The sequence below is a fragment of the Argopecten irradians genome, chromosome 10 (assembly GCF_041381155.1).
Source record: "Argopecten irradians isolate NY chromosome 10, Ai_NY, whole genome shotgun sequence".
Taxonomy (NCBI): Eukaryota; Metazoa; Mollusca; class Bivalvia; order Pectinida; family Pectinidae; genus Argopecten; species Argopecten irradians.
In genome coordinates, this window is record NC_091143.1 from 15,930,402 (window position 1) to 15,941,590 (window position 11,189).

An 11,189-nucleotide genomic window follows, 5' to 3' on the forward strand; every position below is an offset into this window, starting at 1 on the left:
ATACTTCGACAATTTCAGATTTGTTTTGCCCTCGTTATCAAAGAGGAAGAGTGTCAATGTCTGTTCCTCTCTGTTGTGTCCGGTCTATCCTACGAAGCTTCTAATGCAGATACGAATAACCCTTCCAGTTTAAGGTCTGTATCTGTGTTTCATCAGCATACCAAGTCAAAATTATGATATACCTCCTATTCAGTTACGACTTCTGAACACACGACCAGAAGAAAAATTATAAATAATATAAATTTTAATCAATACAAACTGAACATTAAAATTTGACAAGTTTTGGCCCAGTTTTTTTCTTTGGAGGAGGATTAGGTCTGTGAAATGATATTTCCTCGTCTGCACTTGTGCCAGGTTTCCATGTCAACAAGAGGTCTAGTCTGTCTTCATCTGTAGGGAAAATAGTAATTTAGCAATACGACAAATACCCTTTTATTGGTAACAATTTATCGGAAATTAACTAGATAATCCTATTTAGGTCCTTTTTAACACTTATGGTCTGGTAGTGGATGTTTGAGCAATTTTTAATGAAGAGAAAGAGTTACTCGGACGATAACCGACTCATTGCCAGTAACTACGTAACAACTACCTTTTATATAAGATCAATTAAGCTGGGCAGAGTTATGGTAGAATATCGGATTTTGGGTCGAAATATTATATGATATTTAGATAGGATCATTGTGCTAATTGTATTTTTAAGGTATGAACACAGCAAAATACTAATAAATTAAAATTAAAAATTAAAGTTGTATTAACTTCTTTAAAATTGATATAGCGCCAAAATTTTATTGCACGAAATAGGTATTTTTAAAGTTACGAAAATTGTCGCCAGAGTGGACGACGAGAACTGCCGCCATAATGGACGACGCTGCCCAAATTTAGTAAAAACTCAATTAATACGGGACATTGCACAACCCTTTACAGTTAACTCAGTTCCCCGTTATGTCAGGATTCTGTGTACCAGTTTTTATAAAAAGCTGTCAAGTAGTTCAGGAGGAGTTCACCAGACAAAGTTGTATCTACAGACAGACAGACGGATAGCCCGATTCCAGTACACCCCCTTAACTTCGTTGCAGTGGGTAGGTATACTTAAAATTAATGTGTAGACAATTGTATCATGTGTACGCCCAATTTTGACTTAAACGTTGTTTTTAGTTGTTGTGCACAACATTTCATAATCAGACTAGGATCTTGAAACTATACAACTAATTCAGCTTACAAAGACAGCACAATCATTAACTTTAAGATTAAGTGAGTTCTATAGACATCGGCCTATAATTTGGGAATATAACATACCTGGCTGTTCCTGTCTGTTTGGACAATCTCGCTCATAATGCTCCACAGACTCACAGATCTTGCAGCATCCACCTTATCAAAACAGAACCAAATTAAAACATCTGTATTTCATTTAGGTTTAAAAGATACAATGACCATAGGTTTCCGGAATGTGGACAAAGTGTATACAACTGATTTATTACAAACAATTCCCAGGGATTGTCTGAATAATGTTTATATTTCCCAACCTTCGGATGCAACCCTCTAGGGTCATCTGGGCACTGTCTGTATTACTCATCCATCGGATTCAACCCTCTAGGGTTATCTATAAACTGTCTATATTACTCATCCATCGGATGTAACCCTAGAGGGCTATCTGGGCACTTTCTATATTACTCACCCATTGGATACAACCCTCTAGGGTTATCTATAAACTGTCTATATTACTCATGACATCCATCGGATGTAACCCTCTAGGGTTATCTGGGCACTTTTTATATTACTCACCCATCGGATACAACCCTCTAGGGTTATCTGGGCACTGTTTTGATAAATGTCCCATCTCTCCACATATGAAACACTTGGCATAAGGAAACTTTCCTGTTAACAAACAGTATGATAACAATTTGATTAAAGTACAGGTCACTATGCGATGTTATAAATACCTAAATTCATTAATATGATCTTATTGACATTTTTGGCAATTACTTTACTTGGTAATGAATATAACATTATAACAATTTTGCAGTGAAATACAATTGATAAAATGCATTTTCTTTGCTGCAAGTAAGTTTTTCTCCATTGTGTTGTAGTAAGACCACCACCATTCTAAGCACAAAGAAATCAATTACAATTAAGCTTTATTGGTTGTTTACCTGCGGGAAGTTTAAGTCGACATTTGCTGGATGCATGTTCTGTTGACCCACACTTAAAGCAGATGCCGGTTCCTTGCTCAATATCTTTCTTTGATTCCGGACACTCGGACATTGCATGACCAGTTCCTCGACAATTATAGCACACCTGGTGAGGAAAAAAAAACACATAAGTTGTAACTCATTATATGTATACAGTAAACCTTATTACACCTTGTCATTTGTATATCATTATATATAAAGTAATCCTTGCAACACCTTGTCAATTTTATCTCATTATTAACACTAAAACCTTGTCCATGGTATCTCATTATATACAGTAAAACCTTGTTCCACCTTGTCAGTTGTATCTCATTATATACGGTAAAACTTGTTACACATTGTCATGTATCTCATTATATACGTAAAACCTTATTACACCTTGTCAATTGTATCTCATTATATACAGTAAAATCTTGTTACACCTTGTCAATCGTATCTCATTATATGTATACACTAAAACCTTGTTACATCTTGTAATTTGTATCTCATTATATACAGTAAAACCTTGTTACACCTTGTCATTGTATCTCATTATATACATTAAAACCTTGTTACAACTTGTCATTGTATCTCATTATATACAGTAAAACCTTGTTACACCTTGTCAATTGTATCTCATTATATATACAGTAAAACCTTGTTACATCTTGTAATTTGTATCTCATTATATACAGTAAAACCTTGTTACACCTTGTCATTGTATCTCATTTATCATACAGTAAAACTTGTTACACCTTGTCAATTGTATCTCATTATATACAGTAAAACCTTGTTACACCTTGTCAATTGTATCTCATTATATACAGTAAAACCTTGTTACACCTTGTAATTTGTATCTCATTATATACAGTAAAACCTTGTTACACCTTGTAATTTGTATCTCATTATATACAGTAAAACTTTGTTACACCTTGTCAACTGTGTCTCGTTATATACAGTAAAATCTTGTTACACCTTGTCAATTGTATCTCATTATATACAGTAAAACCTTGTTACACCTTGTCAGTTGTATCTCATTATATACACTAAAACCTTGTTACACCTTGTCAACTGTGTCTCGTTATCAACAGTAAAATCTTGTTACACCTTTTCAATTGTATCTCATTATATACAGTAAAACCTTGTTACACCTTGTCAATTGTATCTCATTATATACAGTAAAACCTTGTTACACCTTGTCAATTGTATCTCATTATATACAGTAAAACCTTGTTACACCTTGTCAATTGTATCTCATTATATACAGTAAAACCTTGTTACACCTTGTCAATTGTATCTCATTATATACAGTAAAACCTTGTTACACCTTGTCAATTGTATCTCATTATATACAGTAAAACCTTGTTACACCTTGTCAATTGTATCTCATTATATACAGTAAAACCTTGTTACATCTTGTCAATTGTATCTCATTATATACAGTAAAACTTGTTACACCTTGTCAGTTGTATCTCATTATATACAGTAAAACCTTGTTACAACCTTGTCAGTTGTATCTCATTATATACAGTAAAACCTTGTTACACCTTGTCAATTGTATCTCATTATATACAGTAAAACCTTGTTACATCTTGTCAATTGTATCTCATTATATACAGTAAAACCTTGTTACACTTTGTAAATTGTATCTGATTATATACAGTAAAACCTTGTTCCACCTTGTCAATTGTATCTCATTATATACAGTAAAACCTTGTTACACCTTGTCAATTGTATCTCATTATATACAGTAAAACCTTGTTACACCTTGTCAGTTGTATCTGATTATATACAGTAAAACCTTGTTACAACTTGTCAATTGTATCTCATTATATACAGTAAAATCTTGTTACACTTTGTCAATTGTATCTCATTATATACAGTAAAACCTTGTTACATCTTGTCAATTGTATCTCATTATATACAGTAAAACCTTGTTACACCTTGTCAATTGTATCTCATTATATACAGTAAAACCTTGTTACACCTTGTCAATTGTATCTCATTATATACAGTAAAACCTTGTTACAACTTGTCAATTGTATCTCATTATATACAGTAAAACCTTGTTACACTTTGTCAATTGTATCTGATTATATACAGTAAAACCTTGTTACACCTAGTCAGTTGTATCTCATTATATACAGTAAAACCTTGTTACACCTTGTCAGTTGTATCTCATTATATACAGTAAAACCTTGTTACACCTTGTCAATTGTATCTCATTATATACAGTAAAACCTTGTTACACCTTGTCAGTTGTATCTCATTATTACAGTAAAACTTGTTACACTTGTCATTGTATCTCATTATATACTGTAAAACCTTGTTACATCTTGTCAATTGTATCTATTATATACAGTAAAACCTTGTTACACTTGTCAATTGTATCTCATTATATACAGTAAAACCTTGTTACATCTTGTCAATTGTATCTCATTATATACAGTAAAACCTTGTTACACCTTGTCAGTTGTATATCATTATATACAGTAAAACCTTGTAACATCTTGTAAATTGTATCTCATTGTATACAGTAAAACCTTGTTACATCTTGTCAATTGTATCTCATTGTATACAGTAAAACCTTGTTGCACTTTGTAAATTGTATCTGATTATATACAGTAAAACCTTGTTACACCTTGTCAGTTGTATCTGATTATATACAGTAAAACCTTGTTAAACTTTGCCAAGCGTAGTCAACAAGGGTTTAACTGCAATGAGCAAATATCGATTAGGCAATGTTTTACGACAGAATGATGATTATAAGATAACTTTTGTATCCTATATTATTTGAAATATACGCGTATAAACTTGATTGCCAATTATTTCATTGAAAACACAGCGAAATGATTTCATAGAATTCCGGGAAATAACCTGTTTGCCAACATATGTGTCACACGTATGCAATTTTAGCAGTCGTTTACAACATTGTTTCATCACTGTCTACAGACATTTATGAAACATACATGATATAAAAATAATATAAATCACTGGTGTATTTGATATTTCATCATTTTTGATGGTTATATAACTTTTTTCTTGATAACGATACTGCAGAAATCTGAAGCAAAATTGAGTCTGGCATTTGTTGTCATTGTAAACAGCTATGCTTCAGTCGGCCGGTTTTCAGTGAATTAAAGCATTTTGGGATTGATCATGTTTCTGGTATGTAATTATATTCATCTTTGTCGTATTTACAGTTGATATTATTATTATTTTTAGACACTTTTACCTAGATTATTCTGATGTATAACTTTAATACATCGGTGAGTAAAACATTCAATTTTCACATGTAAATCATGACGTAGGCCTTAATTATGCGTCCCAATGGAGCATTCTATAATTCACCCTGCATCTGGTACGTAACTATTTTCATTATTGACCCAGTCTTAAACGACCACATGTCTTTTGCGACCTTATTTTGAACTTCCACTGGAAGGTCACTTAAAACAGGTTTGACTGTATTTCTACAGCCTCTATGACTTATGTTATTTATTTTGAGCCCTTATAATTACCTTTTCCTCTTTACGTTTATTTATCCTTTTCAATCTTCTGTCTTCTCTCCGAGTCTCTTTCTTGAGAGCTAATACCAATCCTTTTTCATCTTCACCTCTGACCTTTAAATTTTCATGACTTGACCTGTGTTCTTTGCCTTTAACATTATGTTTATGTTGGCTATGTGAACTTTGGCCTTTCATTTCTCTCCATGGTGTGGCGTCCAATGGGCGTTTGCTGTTCTCAGCTCCACCTCGAGCAAACCTTGTCATGTTTACAACTTTTACACTTTTAATTCATGACCTGAATAAAACAAAACACAGGTTGTAACCAACAATGGATTCTCAAACAAGAGGCCCAGAGGGCCTGTATCGCTCACCTGGTTTGTAATGCCAAGTAATGTTCTGAATACAGGTTCATTGTTTCTTTTCTGAAGGAATTTGAATATTTACCTCTAATTCCCCTATTGGACCCCATCCCTTCTGCCACTAGGGGGTCTGAGCCAAAATTTATACAAGTTCTGTTTTCCTTTTCCCCCGAGGATGTTTGTGGCCACATTTGGTCACAATCCATGCAGAACTCTAGGACAAGTAGCGATTTATAGGATTTACCTTTATTTCCCCTATTGGGACCCGCCCCTCCTGCGCCCAGGATGTCAGAGCCAAAATTTATACAAGTTCTGTTCCCCTTCCCCCAAGGATGTTTGTGGCCAAATTTGGTTACAATCCATGCAGAACTCTAGGACAAGTAGCGATTTATATGATTTACCTCTATTTCCCCTATTAGGCCCCGCCTCTCCTGCCCCTGGGGGGGTCAGAGCCAAAATTTATACAAATTCTGTTCCCCTTCCCTCAACGATGTTTGTGGCCAAATTTGGTTACAATCCATGTAAAACTCTAGGACAAGTTGCAATTTATAGGATTTACCTCTATTACCCCTATTGGGCCCCGCCCCTCCTGCCCCAGGGGGGTCAGAGCCAAAATTTATACAAGTTCTGTTCCCCTTCATCCAAGGATGTTTGTGGCCAAATTTGGTTACAATCCATGCAGAACTCTAGGACAAGTAGCGGTTTATAGGATTTACCTCTATTTCCCCTATTGGACCCCGCCCCTCCTGCCCCCGGGGGGTCAGAGCCAAAATTTATACAAGTTCTGTTCCCCTTCCCCCAAGGATGTTTGTGGCCAAATTTGGTTATAATCCATGTAGAACTCTAGGACAAGTAGCGATTTATAGGATTTACCTCTATTACCCCTATTTGGCCCCGCCCCTCCTGCCCCAGGGGGGTTAGAGCCAAAATTTATACAAGTTCTGTTCTCCTTCACCGAAGGATGTTTGTGGCCAAATTTTGTCACAATCGATGCGGAACTCTATGACTAGTAGTGATTTAAATTAAATGTTGACAGACGGGCGGACGGATGTATGACGGACGCCGCGCCATGACATAAGTGTGCCCGAGTGATTTTCAGAGGCAGTGCTCCACCAGGACACAAAGGCCTGCACCATTTTTTACCTGGCCGAAGGTATAGTAGGGTACACATATTCGTTCTATTTCAATGCTTTTACACATGTAGCTTAGGCCAAAAATTTTTTTATGTGTGTTTCAGGTTACATGACTGTAAAAAATAGTGCAGGTCAGATTTTTTTTAATTTTATTTTTTTAGAAGGGGTGAGGGAGGGGTCTAGTGGCTTTATAACTACATTAAAAAGTAATTTAATAATACATGTAAGTTGTCTTTCAGGTTTTAGGCTGGCTAGAAGTCTTTTATTTTCGTAATTGAACTTTATCTGGATAAACTTAAAGCATGTGTAAAAATCTAAATTGAAAACTTCATACACAACATTTTGGTTTTGAACAAGAGGCCCAGAGGGCCTGTATCGCTCACCTGGTTTTTTGTTAGTAATTATCACAAGACTCTGACAATTAGAACAAGAGGCCCAGAGGGCCTGTATCGCTCACCTGGTTTGTAATGCCAAGTAATGTTCTGAATACAGGTTCATTGTTTCTTTTCTGAAGGAATGAGAATATATACCTCTAATTCCCCTATTCGGCCCCGCCCCTCCTGCCCCTGGGGGGTCAGAGCCAAAATTTACACAAGTTCTGTTCCCCTTTTCCCAAGGATGTTTGTGGCCAAATTTGGTTACAATCCATGCAGAACTCTATGACTAATAGCGATTTATAGGATTTACCTCTATTTCCCCTATTGGGCCCCGCCTCTCCTGCCCCCGGGGGGTCAGAGCCAAAATTTATACAAGTTCTGTTCCCCTTCCCCCAAGGATGTTTGTGGCCAAATTTGGTTACATTCCATGAAGAACTCTAGGACAAGTAGTGATTTAAAGGATTTACCTCTATTTCCCCTATTGGGCCCCACCCCTCCTGCCCCTGGGGGGTCAGAGCCAAAATTTAAACAAACTCTGTTCTTATTCCCCCAAGGATGTTTGTGGCCAAATTTGGTTACATTCCATGCAGACTAGTAGTGATTTAAAGGATTTACCTCTATTTCCCCTATTGGGCCCCACCCCTCCTGCCCCCGGGGGGTCAGAGCCAAAATTTATACAAGTTCTGTTCCCCTTCCCCCAAGGATGTTTGTGGCCAAATTTGGTTACATTCCATGCAGAACTCTAGGACTAGTAGCGATTTAAAGGAAATGTTGACGGACAGACGGACGCCGACGGACGCCGACGGACGACGGACGACGGACGCCGCGCCATGACATAAGCTCACCGGCCCTTCGGGCCAGGTGAGCTAAAAATAAGCAAAATTGACTCCCAAAGTTTAATTTTGAATCACAACCATACAATGATGCTATTGATACCATACAAAATATGCTATCCAATACATAGGTTCAGAGACAAAATAATTTATATGAAAATAGTAGCCTAATTGACCTTTTTGACCTCGCATCTATTGCCGTTTAAGGCCCCGGGGGTCAGCCCTATCATTTGTACAATTTCAAATCCCAACCCTATTAGGATGCTACCATTGCATTATAAGTGCTCTTCCATTCTTAGTTGCAGAGAAGAAGTCGTTTATATGGAAATAGCCAAATTGACCCCTTTTGACCCCACCCTTCAGGCCCCCGGGGGGTCAGCCCCATCATTTGCAAAATTTTGAATCCAAACCCTATAAGGATGTAACCATTGCATTATGAGCGCAATCCCATGTTAAGTTGCAGAGAAAAAGTCATTTATATGGAAATTGACCACTTTTGACCCCGCCCCTCAGGCCCCCGGGGGGTCAGCCCTATCATTTGCTCAATTTGGAATCCCCAGCCTACAAGAATGCTACCATTGCATTATGGGTGCTATACCATGCTTAGTTGCAGAGAAGAAGTCATTTATATGGAAATAGCCAAAATGACCCCTTTTGACCCCGCCCCTCAGGCCCCCGGGGGGTCAGCCCTATCATTTGCACAATTTTGAATCCCCACACTATAAGGATGCTACCATTGCATTATGGGTGCTATACCATGCTTAGTTTCAGAGAAGAAGTCGTTTATATGGAAATAGCCAAATTAACCCCTTTTGACCCTGCCCCTCAGGCCCCCGGGGGGTCAGCCCCATCATTTGCACAATTTTGAATCCCCACCCTATAAGGATGCTACCATTGCATTATGGGTGCTATACCATGCTTAGTTTCAGAGAAGAAGTAGTTTATATGGAAATAGCCAAATTGGCCCCTTTTAAACCGGCCCCTCAGGCCCCCGGGGGGTCAACCCCATTATTTGTACAATTTTGAATCCCCACCCTATAAGGATGCTACCATTGCATTATGGGTGCTATCCCATGCTTGGTTTCAGAGAAGAAGTCGTTTATATGGAAATAGCCAAATTGACCCCTTTTGACCCCGGCCCTCAGGCCCCCCGGGGGTCAGCCTCATCATTTGAACAATTTTGAATCCCCACCCTATAACGATACTACAATTGCATTATGAGTGCTATCTCATGCTTAGTTTCAGAGAAGAAGTCGTTTATATGGAAATAGCCAAATTGACCCCTTTTGGCCCCGCCCCTCAGGCCCCCGGGGGGTCAGCCCCATCATTTGTACAATTTTCAGTTAGTAGCCCATAAGGATGCTACCAGTCAAATTTTGTTGAAATCCGACCGGCGGTTATGGAGAAGAAGTCGATTGTTGACGGACGCCGGACGCCGGACGCTGCGGTATCCCATAAGCTCACCTTGGTCCTTTGGACCAGGTGAGCAAAAAAGTGTGATAAAATAGCTAGGGTCGGAAGTCAAAACTAGGGTAGGTAGGGGTACCTGAAACATACATATTTTTTTTTTAGGCCTTATAATCAATGGCAGTTTTTCCTGTGAAAGGAAAACACATAATGTTGTTTTAAAAGTTATTATCAAAAAAGGGCGACATAATTTTTAGAATGCCACTGATCTAAGACTCTGTTTCTGTGTATGATATATCAAATTCAGTTGTCTCACTTTGTTGTAAGATGACAATTTATGTGTTCTCCAGTGACTAAATTGTATAGTCATCAGGGCCGTTTTCAATTATGCGGTTGACTGCTAGTTGTTTGTTTATGAATTAAAGACAGACCTGGTGATTTTATATTGTTTTCAGGCGAGCCTTGATAAAGCCCTCACAGACCAGTATCAAAAGCCGCAGGTCTGTCAGGATTTATACTAGAAATAATTACTTTAATAAATGGTCGAACCGGTTGTTCCGAATAAACGAAAACAGCCTAGGATGGTTGGTTAAGTCTAGCTGTGGTACCGCCTGATTTGGGCTAAATTACATTAGATTAGAAAAGAACCCCCTGAAATTGCAATTATTCCGCTTCTCCTGAAATTTCATGAAACCCATAGTAAATGGTGCCAAGTTAAAATTATTGCGTCCTTTTTTCATAACAAAAAATTTCAAACAACTTCAGGCATTTTTCTTTCACAGAATTCCTTATTTGGGGAAACTCAACACAGAAACCTCAAACAGGTACTGTAACTATAGCTATTACTCAAATGGGTATAACTGTTACTGAGTATCCATATGCAGGGTTGTGCCACAGGGCCATGTATAGTTTCTATAAGAAAAAAATAGCTAGAAATACATATAAAATATCATATAGAAACTATGTACATGGAACATGGCCCTGTGGTTGTGCCCAACCTGCTGAACAGCTGACAGGCTGAAATGGGTCTTACGGTCTAAGTCTGAAAATGAATCTCGAAACGTGTTCCTGTCTATAAATCCAAGATAAAACAAAACAATTAAGCTGGTAGATGGCAATAACAGTTCGGTTTGGTGTCTTTAACAGAAACTTACAGTCGAAGATGAAAGTAGGTTCACGTTTCACGTTTTACATCCGCTGGCTAACACTAAAATCAGGATTACAAGTTTTCCGGATTGCCCGGATCATTCGGAAAGTAAGATCCATTTCAGGCCGTACAAAGATAATTCATTTTGCTATATCAAATTATGGTCATGATATAGATACAGCAATATGAACCATATTTGTATGGCCAGAAATCTATATAGAAACAATTGATAAATTGTCAAAAATAAATATCGCTACAA

The 11,189-nt window shown here is 37.4% G+C and overlaps 1 protein-coding gene across 2 annotated transcripts; it reads right to left on the minus strand.

Moving 5' to 3' along the window:
• Positions 1–226: 226 nt before the first annotated feature.
• LOC138333236 (zinc finger CCHC domain-containing protein 9-like) lies at positions 227–10,997 on the minus strand. 2 transcript variants are annotated; one of them, XM_069281480.1, is made up of 6 exons: positions 10,938–10,997; positions 5,687–5,969; positions 2,151–2,295; positions 1,783–1,875; positions 1,297–1,368; positions 227–390 (listed from the first exon to the last, which is right to left on the minus strand). In XM_069281480.1, the coding sequence occupies exons 2-6, from the start codon at positions 5,936–5,938 to the stop codon at positions 266–268; spliced, it is 687 nt and encodes a 228-aa protein (XP_069137581.1). In that variant the 5' UTR covers positions 5,939–5,969; positions 10,938–10,997; the 3' UTR covers positions 227–265. The 2 variants fall into 2 exon arrangements, with proteins under 2 accessions (XP_069137581.1, XP_069137582.1); XM_069281481.1 differs by lacking the exon at positions 10,938–10,997 and adding an exon at positions 10,817–10,914.
• Positions 10,998–11,189: the final 192 nt, after the last annotated feature.

Excerpts from the sequence above, each read along its gene's own strand:
- LOC138333236 (XM_069281480.1), bottom strand. The coding sequence starts at position 5,938 with ATGACAAGGTTTGCTCGAGGTGGAGCTGAGAACAGCAAACGCCCATTG. Across the intron at positions 1,876-2,150 it reads TCGACTTAAACTTCCCGCAG|GAAAGTTTCCTTATGCCAAG; the intron begins GTAAACAACCAA and ends GTTTGTTAACAG. Across the intron at positions 391-1,296 it reads AAACAGACAGGAACAGCCAG|ATGAAGACAGACTAGACCTC; the intron begins GTATGTTATATT and ends TTTTCCCTACAG.